Source organism: Mus pahari, chromosome 3 (assembly GCF_900095145.1).
Source record: "Mus pahari chromosome 3, PAHARI_EIJ_v1.1, whole genome shotgun sequence".
Classification (NCBI taxonomy): Eukaryota; Metazoa; Chordata; class Mammalia; order Rodentia; family Muridae; genus Mus; species Mus pahari.
The window spans coordinates 127,166,927-127,186,758 of record NC_034592.1 but is presented as its reverse complement, the minus strand read 5'-3'; the positions used below and the strand labels follow the sequence as shown (position 1 = coordinate 127,186,758).

The 19,832-nt window shown below is 44.5% G+C and overlaps 1 protein-coding gene across 1 annotated transcript in view; it reads right to left on the bottom strand.

Annotated features, from left to right (window-relative positions):
• Positions 1–19,832, bottom strand: part of Dtd1 (D-aminoacyl-tRNA deacylase 1) — a 160,158-nt gene that overhangs the window by 127,849 nt on the left and 12,477 nt on the right. The window contains exons 3-4 of the mRNA XM_021193560.1: positions 14,971–15,206; positions 1,222–1,328 (exon numbers count right to left, since the gene is read on the bottom strand). Coding sequence (XP_021049219.1) covers positions 1,222–1,328; positions 14,971–15,206 — 343 coding nt within the window. The remainder of the gene's footprint in view (positions 1–1,221; positions 1,329–14,970; positions 15,207–19,832) is intronic.

Genomic DNA, 19,832 nt, shown 5'->3' with positions numbered 1-19,832 from the left:
GGGCTAGTGAGTTCATACAAGGCTGTAATGTAGCTAATAGTTCAGTATGTGATCACTCTAAGTAACACATCAAAACTAGGAAAGCCGGGAAGGACCGTACTCGAGTTCTGTTGGGCTTTCCTGGAAGGCTCAAATTATCTCAAAGCTTACATCTTCCTATAGATTGTTTTGCTTGTGATTTTTAAAACGTTATCAGTAGGGGTTGGAGAGGTTGCTCAGCAGTTGGAGCACTGACTGATCTTCCAAAGGTCCTGAGTTCAATTCCCAGCAGCCACATGATGGTCATCTATAGTAGGATCCAAAGCCCTCTTCTGGTGTACAGATGTGCATGCAGACTGAGTATTCAGATAGATAGATAGATAGATAGATAGATAGATAGATAGATAGATAGATAGACAGACAGACAGACAGACGGATGAAATGTGTCAGTAATAGCAACACCCTCAGTTCCACCTTTGAAGCTTAATGCCATGCAGACATGGTCCTACTTCTCAGCCAACGCAAAGTGTCAATGACAGAAGAAAACTAAGGCTCCACACCAGTCACTCAGCCTTGTTTCTATCCTGCATCCCCCACGTGAGCTTATCATTCCACTTTACATCATCCTAGGAAGGGAACGATGCTAGGAAGGAAGAGCAGGAACAGGCCTAGTTCCATAGCCTGCCATGCCTCATGTCTCTATCAAGTGGATTAATTAAAGCTTTTATATATGCTAAGCACAATGGGACAGCATAAGTTTGCAAGACTGTTATACATCTCCTTTCTCTGTTTTAATTACATTCTTCCTGAATGCTTATAGAGTTGGCAGTAAATCCAGGTCAGATGTTACTTTAGAAAAATGAAGACTTATAAAGAATCTTGAGTGGCTCATCTACCACCCACACCTTGGACAAAACCCAATCCAGGTAACCACTCTCACTGGGTACATAGTCAGGGCTGCTGCTCTGCTGCCACCCAGTGGCAACTGGGTGCCATGACACCTAGCCCAAGAACAGGCCATAGAAGAACAGCCCCTTCTAAGAACACTTTCTCTGCATGGTGGAGCCTGAGACATGCTCAGGAGTTCTTGAGAAGAGAGAAAGTAAGATAGACGTGAGGCTGCAGCCATGAAGGGTTTGTTTCCTCCACCTCAGGATGAGGACTACCCCAGAGACTAGGATTAGGTCAAGGCACATTACTTATTCCCTCCAGACTGATACAGCCTCCAGGCTCCAGGCTTACCTGCTTTGGATCAGAGCTAGCAGCTCCAGGAGCAGGGGACTCCAGCTCTATAGTCACAGGCCCATCGTTCTGAATGTGCACTTGCATGTAGGCACCAAACTTGCCATCTGAAAGAACAATTCAAACAAATTCAAGAGTTGGAGACCCCAGGTTTACCTGTCCAAAGACCACATGGACTACAATGTAATAAAAATAAAAATAAAAACCTGGGCAGTGGGGCCTGCCAGCCAACACAGGACAAATGGCCATCCCCATGAAGGATTTAGGAAGAGGAGGCAGCTAAACAGCACAGACATTACAGGCTGACCAAGAGAACTGGCAAGGAAGACCTGGTAACCCCAAGTAGGGCACACAACATGACTAGAATGCCATGTGTGAGGCAGGAAGGCACTCTAGCACAGCCACTGAGTGATGCCATCTTGGCCCATGTCCATTAAAGGCTCTCACATCAATCCCCATTTGTTGGCCTTTTACGACTCCAGTACAGAATCTTTCTCCAGGAGCCATGGCTTCCACCACATCATTTCCATTCTGATTATTCCCACTCCATTTACCTCCTTAATCTCATACAGATTTAAAAAGACAGACAGACAGACACACACACACACACACACATACACACACACACACACTAGCATTGGTTTTCCTCAGTGCACAGACAGTAACACCAGAGATGGTATTAAAAGCACCTAAACTGTCTGCCATCTTTATAGGCAAGATAATCTGGTTCCCAGTGGGGAACCAAGTGTGCCCAAATAATGGTGGCTTTCTGTGATCTCTTATGATTAAAGTGGCCATTCAAATCAACGGAGCCTTTGTTTTATCTGTGTCACACTAGCTAAAAAGACATCAGCTGGGAAGGAAATCATGTGTTTAATTGCATGCTAAAATTATGGCTACAATTAGTAGCAAATTTCACCATCTACGCTCCTCAGGGAAGCTGCAGGCAGACTCAGGAGGAAGAAAATTATTTTCAACCTTGAATTTCTGTTGGCAGGATATACGGCACATGCTTCACTGTGGTTCTCATTCCAAGTAGTGAGAAATTATTTTTCTTTTCCTGTTTTTCTTCAGTTGAGAACAGAACTATTATCTGAATTTCCATTTGTACACACAATAAATCCAAAGACAGGTTTTAAGAGGTCTTAAAATGGTAACATTTTTTTCCAGTCCAGATCAAAGAGTGAAGTCCCCAAGAAAAATTACACTGACCAGGGAAAATAAATACACTTTTAAAAATAAAAGACAAGAACATATCTACAAAATTACATCTGGTTTCATGTTGTGATATAATTGAGTTGTTCTTAACTATAAGTCTCAGGGTTCCACCCAGGGCTGCAGGACAAGCACGTGTCCAACATGTTTGTGTCACATGTTTCAGACACAAAAACCCCCGGCTGGGGCCCAGCATCTACACACTGGTCTCGGACGGCTGCTGCTCGAGGCCCCCTCCTAACCAGGCTGGAAGGTGAACCACACATCAGGATTCACTACTGACCTGAGGCTGCTGTCCATGCCTCTCTAGACAATGCTCAACTGGCTCTCACCACATACCAAGAAGGTCCACCCCGCTGGTCTGGGGCCAGTCATCATGATTGCAATGACTATGTAAAAAGCTTCGGTCCCTGTTACTAACATACCTACCATTGGCCATCAGAGTATATGGTCAGTCTGAGGGACAACCCAGACAACTGGCCAGGAAACACAACAACAAATGTCACTGAAGGAAAAATGGAGTGACCAAGAGGCATGCGCTGTTGTTTCTACCATCCAAAGCACTGCCATGACCCACTGGGATGTGGCCCACTGTTAGGGGACATGGCACTAGACAAGAGACTTGGGCTAGCTTGAACCAAGCCCATCTCCTACAGGTAGGTTCCCTTCCACCCAGGAAGTGTTCTCACCACCCAGACTTCGTTCCTGTTCCACTCTTGACCTGTTCGGAGCCCAAGCAGGGAAGGAGGAAACTCCAACTCTGGGTGCACAAGCACCAGGCCATGGAAAGGCTATGGCCACTGTCTAAGCTGCAGAGCCTTGATCTGAATCTCGGGACTAGGTAGGATGCTCATAGGGGTGGCACTGGCAAGCTGCTGGCATCTTTAGCAGCTCTAGCCTCGTGTGCAGAGCCTGCTTCCATGGAAACAGCACTGTATCTCAGCATCCCCACCTCCTCAGAGGACATGGCCTCACCAGAGCACCACACTGGGTCAATGACTGCAACACAGCAAATGGATGCCTGGCTCCAGGCAAACTGACTGCCCGTGGCAAGGGTTCTAGGAGCCTGCAGCTGAAACCAGATTCTCCAGGAAAGACACCTCCTCAGACTTTCCCGGGAAGACAGCTGCTTGTCAACACATGGGGACAGTATGGGTAACTGAGCTTCTCAGAATATGAAGAGTCAGGCGTAAGTATAGAACTCTATTCTATACCGGAAGCCATGGAGGGATCAAGAGAGGCAAACCCTAGACCACTGGGGATTCTCCCAGGCCCAGGCTCCCCTTCTGAAAGTGTTCTGCTTGGATATGCTACTTCTGTGCACTGAGGCAGCCCAGGTCCAGGATTTCATAGCAAGGCTAACTAGAGAAGGGGATATACCTGCGGCCCAAGATCAAAAATGTCTAGTTATAGGAAGGGGTCACCCTCAAACAAACCATAGAGCCAAAAATATGGCTCTATAGTAAATAACCATTTGGCTGGTAAATAAGTAGAACCAAAAGTCACCTCAGCTGGCAGATATTCTAACTGAGCTTAGTACTAGGATCATAGATTCATAGCAATTAAGGAAGCTCATCTCGTCTAACACAGAGATTCTAGGCAATGCCTCTGATCATAGGGCGTGGCTCAGACATCTTTGTGATCTGCAGTGCCTAACAACACTCTGCCCAGATAACCTCACAGGAAGTAGAAGTCCACCTCGTCTTGTAAAGGAGACACACGGAGCCTATGTTGGGCGGCTGCAGTGTTTGAGGCCCTGAGGGACCTACAAGGACAACTCTGTAACACAGGTATGCAAATATGTTGGCCGTGGGTGCTAAGTGAACCCATCTCAGACTGGCCAAGGACACTCCTCTGCTGAGAGCAACTGACTAGGAAACCAGCCAGGGTCTTCTGAGCTTATTAGCCTTCCATTTCTTTTAACTTGAATATGATGTATTTTCAGTCTTTGTCTCTCCTGGCTATGAGTGAGGTAGGAGGTTACATTTAAAGTCTGTGCATGTCCACATTGCTGACAGTGAAGTTGGTTTCCTCTTGTATCTTAGATACATGATAGATGTGTACTCTCGTCAGACAGTCCTTTAACCTCATAGCAGAACTTCTGCTGGACTGCTGAAGATGGTTGGCTGCAGTATAGGGAACAACACAGAGCTATCTTTCCCCTTGGGAACACGGTGGCCTCAGAGGGGCTTCAAAGCAAGGTTCTCATCCAGGTCAGAACTTTAGGAGACATAGGAGGCCCCACAGGATGAGCCTCAGAAGCTCAACAGTGAACCAGAAGAAGTCAAACAGGGAGCCCCCGTGGGCAGAGAGCATCTCTGCTCAGAACCACCTTCCATCATCAGTTCCTGACCCTCCAGAAGAGAAGGATAATCCTCAGGAAAGCGTAATGCTTTCTCCTCCCATATCCTCTACACGTGAACACAGACACACACACACACCAAGTCACAGACATAGGCACACACACTTGTAATTATTGCTGAGAAATAAGTATAATCCTTAAAAGCTTTCCCAACCTAAACATCTACAGGAAAAGGCTAAAACTGTTGTGAATACTGCCTGACGGAGATCCAGCTGGAGCCAAGAGAGAGGAGTCGTCATGATTACCATGTTAAAACGGTAGACTCCGATGTCTTGGACACAGAGTAGCTGGGGCAAGAAGTGGAATCCTGCTTCATGCAAATGTCAACAGAGTGGCTTGGAAATTTTCCTAAGGGATCAGATGTGGCAAAAAAAATGACCCATGCTGAATTTTGACATTTTTAGACCATAAATTTATTATTTAGGGAAACTAAATGAAATAAGGAAGAAAATAGACAATAGACCACACAACGAAAAGTAAAGAAGAAATGAAAAGACTCAAGATTAAAGTAAAACAATGAAATAAAAATGAACTAGATCAATTAAGAGGTAGTTCTCTTGGGTCTGGAGAGATGGCTCGGAGGTTAAGAGCACTGACTGCTCTTCCAGAGGTCCTGAGTTCAAATCCCAGCAACCACATGGTGGCTCACAACCATCCATACTGAGATCTGACTCCCTCTTCTGGAGTGTCTGAAGACACAGCTACAGTGTACTTACATATAATAAATAAATAAATAAATAAATAGATAGATAGATAAATAAATAAAAGCTACAGTGTACTTACATTAAAAAAAAAAGGTAGTTCTCTTAAAGAAAAGAAAAAAAGAAAGAAAAGAAAAGGAAATACTAAAAATAATCTGAAAAATGTTCGGCCATACACTGAACATTAAAACTACAATGAGATTATCACACAGATGGATTTTTTCTAGAAATTTAAATTATACTCTGCTGACAAAGCAATGAAGAAAGGAGAGTTCACAAACAGTGGGGGGGTGCAGCACCCTTCTGACTTAGCTGTCAGTCCCATTTCTGAGAACCTGTCCCAGATCTATGCTTTCCACGAAGAGTGATATATGCACAAATATACATATATATATAAAACAAAGAGGTGTCAGATGTCCTAATTTCAAATCTTACTACAAATCAAAATGGTACAGAATGTGGGGGCTGGGAAATGGCTCAGCAGTAAGGAACTCTGGCTCCTCTTGCAGAGGACCCAAGTTCAATTCCCAGCACCCACATGGCAGCTCACAACTGTCTATAACTCCAGTTACAGATCATCCAACACCCTCACACAGACATAAGTGCAGGCAAATACCAATGCACATAAATATTAAAGTCTTAAAAATAAAATATGGTGTGGTAGGGGCTTAAAGACACGTCAGTGAGATAAAACTGGGAGTGCAGAAATGAATGCCCAAGCCACAAACAAAGGCAAAAACCCTACTGTAAGTGTAAAGTGGATCTGTTCTTTTTGCACTAGATGAAGACCACTAGAGAAAGTGACAATTTGTCAACATGCGGAAAATAATTGACTGTGGGGTGCCCACTCCCAACTGACACATCTATAATGCAGCCCCTACACCTCAGGCTCAGGAAAACCACAGAAAATTCTAAGAACACTTTGGCTACCTAAATGGGACCTGCACAATGACACCAGTTGACATGCCGAGTGCACAGGGAAATTACACCAGGTCCCACCCTTAGGTGCAATCAATTGGCAACGAAGAGGACAGGAGTCTGTTTAGCACAGAGACAGGCCTCCTTTAGATTATCTGGTCTCAAGTGGTCAGCCCTACATACATGTACACACAAGCTAAACAATAAATGGACTCTGTAGGTTGTGTGTGTGTGCATACCGAAATAGAAATAAATGATGTGATGTTTAACTCAGAGGATGTGTGAAGGGGCCCATAAACTGGAAGGATTCCCTCAGACACAGCGAAGGGAAGGATGATTAAAAAAAAAAAAAAAAAAAAAAAAAAGACACATGTACTATTAATTTCCTCAGAAAAGCATAGGTGTGAAGAACATAAGTCAGCAAAGTCATCAATACTTCTGTAGCCCCAGCCCTGGACCGCTGGGTTTGAATGCTTCCAGTGACTCCTGCAGAGGGAATAGGCTTGCTTTCTCATCCCAAGTCCGTGTAGTACTTGGCTGGACAGTGCGATTATAAACAGTAGTTTCTTCCTGACTCTGTGTGCTTCATCTTTTAAAAATCTGTCCTTATTTCTTCAATCTGGACTGCCATTATAGGCTGTTGAGAAAGAAGAAAGAGCTGGGCCAATTCATGATCAGAAGTGTGGAGGGAGCTCAGGATATGAGACTTAAAAAAAAAAAAAAAAAAGATGAAGGAAAATAAGGGCAGGCAGGTAGTGAAGCCAGTATTGCTCCTCAGGCATCTGAAACTGTAACAGAACACCCGAGACATTCGCCATATAGGAGGATGGTTTGTTTGAGTCACAGATTCAGGTTTCCCTGTCCTCTAACCCCTATCACTTTGAGCCTGTGGCAAGACAAAACATCATGATAGGGAGCATGTACGAGGATAAAGCTGATTACCCCCCAGAGTGCAGGACGCAATGGGGCGGGGTAGACAGATGGCAGCACTGCCTGTTTTTTCAGAGGACCTGAGTTTGGTTTCCAATACCAAATCACCTGTAACCCCAGCTCCAGGGGTTCCAGCACCACCTTGGCCTCCAAGGGCACTCATACATACAAACCACACACACACACACACAAAACTAAAATAAAATAGTCTTTAAAAAGAGACAGGAGAGGGGCTGGAGAGATGGCTCAAAGGTTAAGAGCACTGACTGTTCTTCTAGGGGTCCTGAGTTCAATTCCCAGAAACCACATGGTGGCTCACAACCATGTGTAATGGGACACAGTGCCCCCTTCTGGTGTGTCTGAAGGGTGCAACAGTGTACTCACATACATTAAATAAAGAAATCTTTGAGGGGGGGAGAGAGAGAGACAGAGAGACAGAGAGAGAGAGGTTTGAAGTTCCAGAATCCCCTTCGAAGGCACTGAAGGGCTCCAGCAGGCCCAAGCAGGGCAAACGTGGTGCTGACAACTTTGCCTTTTGCCCTTGTCCGCCATTCCTCTACCTTACTAAACCGTCAGATTACATTCCTAAAGCTAGTCACCACAGTCCATTCCCTTATTTGGCCACTTTCTCCTCCTGAGGCTGACTATAAAAGTCCAGCTATCAAAGCAATGAAGTCCAACAATCAAAAAACCCCCTTTTGGCTGCCCTAATTAATATGCCCAATCAAAATTAACCAACTCATCCTAACATGGGCTTTCCCCCTTTGCCTTTTTCTTTTTTGGGAGGGAGGGGGTGGTTTGGGGTTATTTTGTTGTTGTTGTTTTTTGTTTGCTTTTGTTTTTCAAGTTTTGATTTGTTTTGTTGGGGTGTTTTGGTTGGCTGGCTGGCTGGCTGGCTGGTTTTGGAACTTGCTCTGTAGAACAGGCTGGCCTTGAGCTCAGAGATCGACCTGCCTCTGCCTCCTGACTATTTGGATTAAAGCTGTATGTCACCACTGCCTGGCTCCCCCTTTTCCTTTATAAATCATGATTTGCTATGGGCCACATCTGTCTTCTTTCTATCCAGAGACTGTCATTTGTCCCTCTGGGCAAATGTCCCTTCCCCCTCTCCCTTGTTCCTTTTCTCTTCTCCCTCATCCTCTATCTCCTGTCTTTGTCTCATATTCCCTGCCCTTTGTCCTTCTGAGGCAAATAAATCCCCTTTGTGCAGAGAACTTGGTCTTGTTTGTGCGAATACCTGAACAGTAAAGGCCAGACCCACACTGTAATTTCCTAAAATTCTATTAAGAACAATGACTTGGCTTCGCAGTCCTTGCTGAAGTCAGCATCTGCTGAAAGTTCACTCATGCTGCTAAAATGATTTAAGTAGTAAGAAGGGTGAGAAATTAAATGAATCCATAGGCATCAGCTACTAACCACAAAGCAAAAACTAGATGCGGTCCTCCAGATTCCAGCACCATCTCCTTGCTTTATGAAGCTGCAGGAGGCCTGGACATAATGAGTATCCCATGCAGGGCACAGAGCTGGGCAGTCATAAGTTGCTGCCCGCCTTGGTGCTTGTCCACATTTCTCTAGCTCTTTGCCCACAACAGATCAGACCCTACAGAGGAAGCAGAGGGAGTTCTTCGTAATACTACAGTAACCCCTCATTTGCCTATGAGCCTTCTTAGGTCCTGTTACACACAACTGAGCACTGGAACTAGAAGCTTGAGAGGATGGGTCCTTTCTTTTCAACCACTTCATATTGGTATAACATTTATTTTTCCATGACTGTAAAAGCAATGTCTGTTTAGCACTCTCAACTCTGAGAATGCTTCACACTCCCTGCCAAATGTACTTCTGACATTCATCCCAAGCTGGAGGTCCTTGGCTGACGGCAGAAGCCACCACTGTCTCTGGTTCCAGGAGCCCATGTCAGTCTGGAGCAGTGGTTCTCAACCTTCCTGATGTTTAATACAGTTCCTCATGTCTCAGTGACTCCCAACCATAAAATTATCTTTGTGGCTATTTCACAACTGTAATTTTGCTACTATTATGAATCGTAATGTAAAGTGTATGTTCTCTGATGGTCTTTGATGACCCCTGTGAAAGGGTTGTTCATCCCCCAAAGAGGTCATGACCCGCAGATTGAGAACCACTGGTCTGGAGGCTCAGGAAAATACCATCAATGCTGGCTCATTCCAATACAGAGGAGGAAGATCGTCAAGTTTGTACTCTAGGATTCTCCCTCTAAGTCATCATCCAGAGAAGAGGCAAGCAGTGATAAAGCACCAGGCTAACGAGCTGTGAAAGGAGAGAGGTGGCCCAAAACATCTTGGCACTGCTTCCAGCAGTGAGGTCTAGCTTTGCTCCATATGTCCCTCCCCAGTGGCCTGGGAGACTGCCGGGACCAACTGTCCATGGCAAACGTGAGGCTGTACCCCTTTCCAGGCCTGGCATTTCTATTTCCTGTCTTAGGGCACCTGTTATCAGAATCCTTGCTCCAAAGGAAGCCAGCATCACATTAGAACCCCAAGTCCACTGAGAGTACCTGCTTCTGAGATGCTCTGGTAATACAGGGCGGCCCAGGAGGATGAGGTCAGAGATATCCAGGAGGAGGAAGTGAGGAAGCATGACCATAGGAGAAGAGACAGTAGACAACAGTAGACAACTGCACACAATCCATCTTAGCAGGAAGGCAGGCGGGGAGCAGGGAGTGAGGAGAAAAGCATGCATACCTGGGGACGCTCCAGAAACCTCTCAACAGGTCACACAAGCACATGCTCTGAGAGTATCTTCGCTTACCCTCTGGGCTCACCTAAATGTCCTGGCTGCTAACAAACACAGAAGCAAGTCGCCATATTCCCAACAACGTTTTTTTCAGCACTTTAGTCTCTTCCACTCTTCTATCTACAGCTGTCTCTGAACCTCTTGGACCCTTTAGGCCAGTCACATATGTGCCAGCATGACTTGCCTATGCCATTCCTAGAGACATTCCTCTGCACTCTGTGGTTCCTCCGGCAGAGGTACATCACCATTCCTCCTGCTCTGATGCTCATTCCTAACCCTCACCTCAGCTCCAGTGCAAAGAGGAGAACACTCATTCATGCTGTCCAAGGAATATCACCTGGCCCCGGGGTCCACTAAGCAGGGTCCTGCCACAGGGGTCACCAACCATCCCAGTTAGCCCAGTGAATCCAGGAATGCAGGACCTGGAGAGCCCTGGAAAAACCTGAAGTCTGTTCTGAGACTGACCTGTCCAGTGCCCTAGATCATTATAGCACATGAAGAGACTCACAGAATTTGGAGAAGAGACACAGGGAATATATTTCCAACTTATGCATGTGGTGAGCCACTAGTAGCCCAGAATGCCCATGTTCAAACATGTAATGTAGTGTACTGAGTCAGGAAGGTCTAACAAATGAGCTAAACACAAGAGCATCAAGAATCAAACACAAGAACACAGCCAGACCTCCTTAACACCTACACGTGTTTAAGGCATGGTCTGGTCGTTACAGGAGGCTCCCATGACAATGGTTTCTGGAGTGAGAATTTCCTCATACTTAATGATAGATAAAAAAGAGTACAGAAGCCAGATGTGGAAACACCCACCTAGAATTCCACAACTTGGGAAAGGGAGGCTGAGACACTAAGATCATAAGTTCAAGGCCAGCCTAGGCTACACTGCAAAACCATATCTATAAATAAGTACATACATAAATACACACACACACACACACACACGTTTACTACACCAGCTACATCAGAGCAGGTGAACTTCCTAGACAAGGAGGGCAATACAACAAGAACAAAATAGCATCTGCAACAGAAAGGAGAAAGCCCTCAGCTCCGACAGAAGTTCCCAGTGTATTTTATGAAAATGAGAAGGAAGTAACCCCTGCGTGCCAGACAAGTCACGGGTCCTCAGGGGTTTGCTTCTTATCCCATTTTTCCCACAAAAACTGGGAGTTTCAGCAGCTCTGCAGAACATGAGGCTTCTAGAACAGGTACCATGGTGAGGACTAGCCCCACTCACTCAGCATCTCTCTTCCACACAGTCTGTAAGCTGCTTCAGACAAGGGCAGTCTCCTTCCTGCTGTGCTCTTCAGCCAGCCCAGTAGCAGGCCCACTGGACCGCACCTCAGTGATGGAGAACTCACCACAGCTACCTGAGTGGAAGCAGCATCATAACTTAAAGTCCTGGGTAAACACCACTGTCAGTTAAAGACAAACCAGGCATATTGCTCTCTTACAAAACCTTCATGGGGTTCAAAACCCTTCACTGAATTCCCTGAGCACAGCACGGAGGGCAGGAAGGTCCCCATAGGCCTGATGAAGGCAGAAGGGTAGGACAGGGGATGGGGCCAGGAAGGGTAGGTATGCATTTCACAGTGAACTGATCGCATCGGTGACATCAGCCTCTAGGGATGGAGACTCACTTGATCCCAGGCTCTGTCATTCATGGGTTACCCTGATACACCTCAGCTTCCTCACCTGTAAAATGAAGGCAATGCCTTGCCCAATAAGGTCATTGTGGACATACAAACAGATTATTAATGGGAAGCACTTATTCCACACAGGGCTCTAGAAAATCGAAAACTCCTAATAAGAGTTGAATTTTGGCATGCTATGTACTGACAATAATAAAGTAGGGACAACATAACTAGCTTGTCAGTTACGTTGGGGTGCCCTGTTCTATGTAGATGCGGGAAAAGAGCTTGAGGTCACATCACCAACAAGTCAGAAACAATGGGAAGTGAGACACCAGACTTCACTGCCTAGCACATGAACCACAGCTGGTCTGAGTGGCAAGGGCTACCAACTGTCAAGAAAATGTACAGGACTCAATGGACGCTTATTGGGAATGTGGAGGAGCTAATTATAAAGGCAAAATAAATATTCAACCGTGGAAGGAGAAGCTAAAGAAATGTTAAAACTAGTTGAACTACTTTCCATTTTAAAGTTGCTGAAGTGGCCCCAAGAAACGCTAACACAAAGAGTATGCATTTAACACTTTGTGTGCATCCCCCACATCTCTTCAGCTCAAAGGCTTCCCATGAGCTGGAAGCCAAATTCTCAAAAATAATCAAAGGCAGTAAACACAGAAAACACGGCGCATGCACTCTGTTTCCCTGAAGGCTGGAAAGAACTGAGGCCAGAAGAGAATGCAGCTCTGTTCACAAAAGTCCAAAAGGTGCAGAGACAGACTTCAGTTAAAACGCTGTCATTTTTGGTTAAAAATTCATGTCATGGTTTATTAAAGTAATTAGAGGGATCATATCTCCTGAGTTTAAATTCTGACCCATTATAAAGTGATATTGTTTACAGCACACTACTTCAGGCCCTTCATATAATGTTCTGGATAAAATGCATACCACTTCAAAACTAAAAGCATCTAATATTATGTGAAGCACTTGGATGAAAGCCGTGTTGCATTCAGCCAAGCATCTCATAGATAGAGTCAATGCTCCCCCATTGAGCGTGACCCCTGAACTACATCAGAGAGTTCTCGGAAATGGAGTGACTCCATGAACATCCAGCAGCAGAGACAATAATGCTGACAGTTCTCAGTCCTTGGCTCTTCAAAGAAGCAATTGCTCAGAGGACCTGACTTAATCACTCACTCTATGAGGGAGTATGTTTACAGCAAAGCTAGGTCAGAGGTCCCAAGAGATATATCCATGAGCGGACTCATGAACAGAGTTCTAAATGAGGCCATTTCCAGAGGAGACAGAACTATGTTCCTCTGTCAGAACCCAAGCAAAGGCTAGTATTTAACTCACAGCAGAACGATGCCACCTCTGCTTCCTCATGCCCGACAGACACATTCTATAAGAGAGAGAATTAAAAGAAACACATCCCCAGGCATGTTCATAAAGAAATAAAGGTCTAGGGCTGGAGAGAGGGCTCAGCACTCAGGAGAAGATGGCCAGCTTCTTCCTCCCCCTCAGATCTGAGACAAAAGCCTGGCCGATTGAAACAAAGGCTTGAAGGCTTCTGACTACCAGGAAGAAACAAGCCCTTACTGATGGACGGGACAAGTTCAAGGCCCGCTCAGGACATGACACCAACCGTTCTGGGCCAATCAACTGTCCTAGCTTTCTTCAACTGACCAACCCTAAATTAGGAGAAGAGACTCCTCGGGGGCTTTGATACCATCACTACCCAGACGTTTTGGCTTCCCAAAGGGTCTTCTTCTCTGTGTGTCTGATGAATGTGTGTGTTTCCTCACCCCCCAAGAAACACCTTTCTTCAACTGCTGGTTCTGTCTGCAGTGTTTAAGGTTTCTCTGCTGCTACCTGTTGCACTTCAGATTGTCCTGCCTTTTAGGTCTTGTTTTTTTTTTTTTTTTTTAAGATTTATATGAATACACTGTAGCTGTAGATGGTTGTGGGCTATCATGTGGCTGCTGGCAATTGAATTCAGGTCCTGTTTGCTCTGGCCCAAAGATTGTATTTATTTTATTTAAGCACACTGTAGCTGTCTTCAGATACACCAGAAGAGGGCATCAGATCTCATTACAGATGGTTGTGAGCCACCATGTGGTTGCTGGGATTTGAACTCAGGACCTTTGGAAGAGCAGTTAGTGCTCTTAACTGCTGAGCCATCTCTCCAGCCCCTTTTAGTTCTTTTACTGGCAGAGAAAATGAACCCGATCAAGACCCCTAAACTGACTGTATCATGACCATATTCATCTTTTTTATGTAGGTGCTGAAACCAAAGCTCTGTGTGACAGGCAGACACCCACACCCACTGAGCTATCTCTCCAGCCTCTGGATTCTGCTATCAAAAAAAAAGCCTTTTTATACACACGTGCATGAGCACACACACACACACACACATTAAAACATATATATATATAGTTATAGTTATAGTTATATAGTTATATATATAAACTATATATAGTTTATATATATATTTATATATAAATATATATATATATATATATATGTTCCCTTTGAGGGTGAACTGGCTCACACAGCACCTTATCCATCATGTACTGCTTATCTGTTATGCTCTTGGACCAGTATTTCCCACTCATGTCCTCAAAACACACAGATTTTTTTTTAAAGTGTATATATATATATATATATATACACACACACACACACACACACACACACATATATATGCATGTATATACATGTATATGTATGTATGTAGATAGAATAGATAGATACTATCTCAAATTTTTCTGTACTGGATACCCTCCTAACCATAACACCCTACCTATGTTAAACCAAATAGACCCACACCCACAGGACGAGAGAAATGGCTCAGTGCTTAAGGACTCCTGCTGCTCCTGCAGAGAACTGTAGCTCAGTTCCCAGCATCCATGAGGCAACTCACAACTGTCTATGACTCCTGCTTCTAGGGATCTGACGCGCTTCTGACCTGTGCGCATACACGCACATACCTACACAGACAGACACACAGACATACACACATCATTTTAAAACAAACCTTTGAAAACATCCTGATAACTAATTCCACTTGACTCTTTTATTTGAAGCCGGGGTACTGTTTTGGTTCTGGAGCACTGGACCAGGACCTTGCTTTCTCTTGTCTTTTTTCCAGTGTGAGTCCTGGGCCTCACACAGTTTAGTGTCTATCCTGCCACTGAGCCGCCTGAGCCCCGCCTACCTCTGATAAGCTCCGGTCTGTAGCTCTTGCGAAGCTGCTCCAGGAAGCTGTTGTAGAAGCTCTCCGCCTGCTCTGTGGGCATGGCCAGGTGGAAGTCGGGCTTGTTCCCCTTGAGGACGCACTGGAGGGTGAACTGGCTGACACACAGAACCTCGTACTCCTTATCCATCACGCTCTTGGACCAGTGCTTCCCACTCTCATCCTCAAACACACGCAGATTTAAAATCTTTCGAACCCTGTGAGGAAAGAGTACAGTAAGAGCTACCTGAAGAACCACAAGGCCCCCACCAGACACACAGACAGCTCCAGCACTCACAGCTGTGACACAGGCATTTCAGTGAGCTATGCCTCACTTTCTTACCTTTTTGGTCATTACAGCCCTGCTTAAAAGAGTGCTCTGTGATTCGTAGTGGTCATCAGTGGACTGAAGACTACAGCCACCAAACCCGTAAGAAACCAGTAGAAACTGCAAGAGAAGTGCTGGTGCTCATACACACTGGACCTTCAGGCTCAGAAGAGGTTAAGGTGGACTGTGTGGCCCAGGAAAGGAGGTACAAACACACAGGCATCCATGCATGCGTGTGTGTGTGTGTGTGTGTGTGTGTGTGCGCGCACACACACACACTCACACACACATATGCACCCCATAACCACATAGAACACAGAAACTACAAACAGTGCTCCACTTTAGCCCTCCCTGACACAGTACAGCCTGCTGTATAGCCAGAGGGATCTGAGAATCTCACCTTTCAGCCAAACCAGCTATGCCAGCAGCTCATCTTTTATTTCTTACTTTCTAGAATTTGGTCTCTGCTCTTGTATTTATGGCTCATAATGGCATTGCTTGTCTCGATACATTCATCAGTCAGGTTTTAGGGTCATGTGCATGTTTCTCCACCCTGTTTACTGCACAGCAGTGTCTTCTATACTTTCCACCCTCACTTCATGCACTCTCTTCCCTCTGATCCCTGCCTCTTCTCTCCCTCATCCTCATTCCTTCTTCTCTGCTCCTTAATTACAACTTTCCACAGCTCTAACGATAGAACCTGTGGGCTCCAATGGCACTCCAATTATCCTCTCTTAGCTACTTACTCGCCTTGATTTCTTTCTTATTTCAAAGTCAGCCTCACCCGCTCTGCTTCCCTAAGCTTACTAAACCCCAGTGTACTCCATACTGTCCTAGGTCATTTATCCTCCAGCAGTCACTGGACTCAGCTGGGCCACTCTTGTTAACTGGCTAGTACAAGAAGCACAGTGGTGATATCCAGCAGCTGTAGTTGTCCTCACAGTCACTCACGGCTCTACTGATGGAATGATGCAGAGTGTGGGCCAGGCATCCTGAATGCCTGGACTGAGGAACTATTTCCTAAATTATATTCAGCTCCGTTGTGTGCAACACATCCCACCTGAACACTGCAAGTACTTCAACTGAAAGAATATACCTTTAAAAAAAAAAAGCAAAGAAATAACACCAAGTGCATAAATCTCAATACAATAACAAGAAAGACAAAAAAGCCAAGCCAACATAACTCTCTATCACTTACTGACTCTGAAATAATGGCATCCAGTGAGTACATAAAGAGAGATTTCAGACAGCCAACTCAAAGTAACAATGATCAGTGTGCTCAGGACCAAACAGCTAAACAAGGAAGGTATGGGTGACATGAACGAGGAGTCGGCAGAGAGGTAGAAATACTGAAGAAACGCCAGGCTGAAATCCTGGAAATAAAGACTCTGTGGGAGTCTCAGCAGTCCAGTGGCCCAAGGAGAGAACGGAGTTTGCAGATTAGATAGGGGGACTGCAGCAATCCAACAACAACAAAAACAAGAAAGGTACCAGTGGGTGACTCTCACCAAACTACAGTCCATCCCAGCAACAGCAAAAATATCTAAACTAGGGGCTGGAGAGATGGCTCAGCAGTTAAGAGCACTGGCTGCTCTTCCAGAAGACCCCGAGTTGATTCCCAGCACCCAGATAGAAGCTCACAACTGTTTGCAACTCCAGCACCAGGGCATCTGACACCCTCACACAACCATGCATGCAGTCAAAACACCAATGCACAGAAAATAGAAGTAAATAAATTATTTTAAAAATCCGAACTAAACAGCACCATAGCTCAAAAGGACAGCCATCTTCTACAGAATATGCCATCCGAGCACTGCAAAACACATATTTATCAGCAGTCTCTGGAATTTTCTCTAAAATAGATCATATATTAGGAAACAAAGCAAGACTCAAAAAATACAATTAAATCTGAAAATTTCAAAAAGTCTTCGTATTCTATCTGATCACAATGAAGTACAGCTAAAAAATCAATAACAAGAAAAGCTCTAGAAATCAGGCTCCTGGAGATCAAACAGGACACTACTGATCAATGAATGTGTCCCTGAGGGAATCGAGAAGGAAATAAAAAGCATCACTAGAATCAAATGAAAGTGAAAATAGAACACGCCGAAGCCTATGGGATACAATAAAGGTAGCCCTAAGGGGAGTGTTTGTTGCTCTAAGCACCTGCATTTACAGCTGAGAAACAGGAATAAATAACTTAATGTTACACAAAGCTCTGGGGAAAGAAAAACAAATCAAACTCTAAATATGCAGGCGGGGTAGAATCATTAAGATCGGGATGAAAATTAATAAAACAAAAATTAAAAACATAGAATTATTAAAACTAAGAGTTAGTTTTCCCCAAAAAATAAACAAGATAGACAAACACTTATTAAAAACTAATCAAAAGAAAAAGAAGACACACTGAATGGTTTTAGAGATGAAAAGGGCATCATTACAACAGATACAAATAAAACTGGAAAAGCATTAGGTCTTGCCTAAAAAACATATATTGTAATAAATTTTAAAATCTAAGAAATTAAGAATGAATTTCTAAATGCATATGGCCTGCCAAATTAAACTAAAAATGAGATAAACAACTTAAACAGATCTACAAGCAGTGAAATCCCACAACTAAAAAATGTCCACATCCAGACAGAGTCCGTGATAAATGCATAAGATCCTCAAAGAAGAGCTAACATTGATGCTTCTCAAATTATTCTGTAAAACAGAAAACGGTAGAAATACTTCTGCTGAGATTTCAATGAGAAATGCCCCTGTGTGAGGGACGTATATTAGAACACTTGGTCTCCAGTTGACATCGTTGTATAGGGCAGAAGCTTAAAGAGGATGAGCCTTACTGAAGGAAATGTGTCCCTGGAGGAGGCAGGGTTTGAGCGTCTGTAGTCCTTCCATGCTCTCAGTTCAGTCCCTCTGCGATCTGTGTCAAGCTTCCTTCTCCATCCACCATGCCTACTCTACCATTGTGACTGTGAGCCAGAAAACCCTTTCTTTCTAAAGTGACTTTCGGTCTTGATATTTTATCACGTCACAGAAAACTAATATAATCACCAAACTCCTTCTATGAAGCTAGTATTAACCTGATACCAAAATCAAATAAAAAATATTATATAAAAATATAAAAGAATATTACCTAAAAAGAATATTACAGACCAATCTCTCTGGTGAACATAGATTCAAAAATTCTCAACAAAAAATTTGCAAACAAATTCGAGAATACATCAAAAAGATTATTCAGCCGAGCAGTAGTGGTGCACGCCTTTAATCCCAGTGTTTCTTCAAAACACTGAAGAATTCATGAGGATGGTAGAAGATGAAATGATCTCCTAGGTCATGGATTAGTAGAGGTGATACTGTAAAAATTGCCATCATATCAAAAACAATTTACAGAGTCAATACAATCTTGGGAGACAGAGGCAGGCAGATTTCTGAGTTCGAGGCCAGCCTGGTCTACAGAGAGAGTTCCAGAACAGCCAGTGGTACACAGAGAAACCCTGTCTCGAAAGAAAAAAAAAAAAAAACTTTTGACTCATTGCCATGAGATGGCCTGGACATGGGAGAGATGTCCTTGTCCCTTGCCACCTGCAGATGGTGGAAGAGCCCTGGGGTCATGAGAACAGGATAGCTGAACCTGCCTCTCACTGGCTGCAGTGCTCCAGAGAGCAGAACCTGCATTTCAGCTGGGCCCGAAGGGCATGACTGCAGGACAGCTGGCCCTGCCCCTGCCAGCTGCAGCACTGGGTGAGTTAGCTGGGGCAGTATGGAGAACTGGCCCTGGGGATGGGAGTGCAGGAGAGCTGGGAGACTAATCAACTCAGCTATCACCCAGGACCAGGTTCAGGCTTTTGATTTGGCCCACCGCAACATCTACCTCATCTACGAGCTGCTAAAGTATATGAAGGGGCAGGTCCTACCAATCTACAGCTGCAGGATCTCCATGACACAGGGCAACAACAGGATATCCAAGAGGAGTCCTGGTGAGGATCCAGTATTGATAGTGTAGCAGAAGCCAGGGACTTCAAACCAGAGCAATGACTCACTGCAATGGACATTTGCAAATAAAGATTTGTAGGGAAACGGGTATACTGTGGGCCGCACTGTGACATACTACAGCTTCCACATGATGATTTTTGTTTTATTTTGTTCATTTTTGGTTGGTTGGTTGGTTGGTTTTTTTTTTTTTTTTTGGAGGGGAGGTTGCATGGCGGAGGGCATATACAAAGAGACAGGGAAATGAGTGGGATTGGGGTGCATGATGTGAAACTCACAAAGAAATCAATAAAAAATACCAAAAAAAAAAAAAAAAGAAAGAAAGCCAGGTGATATGGGATACCTTTAATCCCAGCACTTGAGAAACAGATACAGGGGAATCTCTGAGTTCGAGGCCAGCCTGGTCTACAGAATAAGTTCTAGGACAGTCAGAGCTGCAGAGAAACCCTGTCCTGGGAAAAAAGAGAGAGAGAGAAAAAGAGAGAGAGAGAGAGAGAGAGAGAGAGAGAGAGAGAGAGAGAGA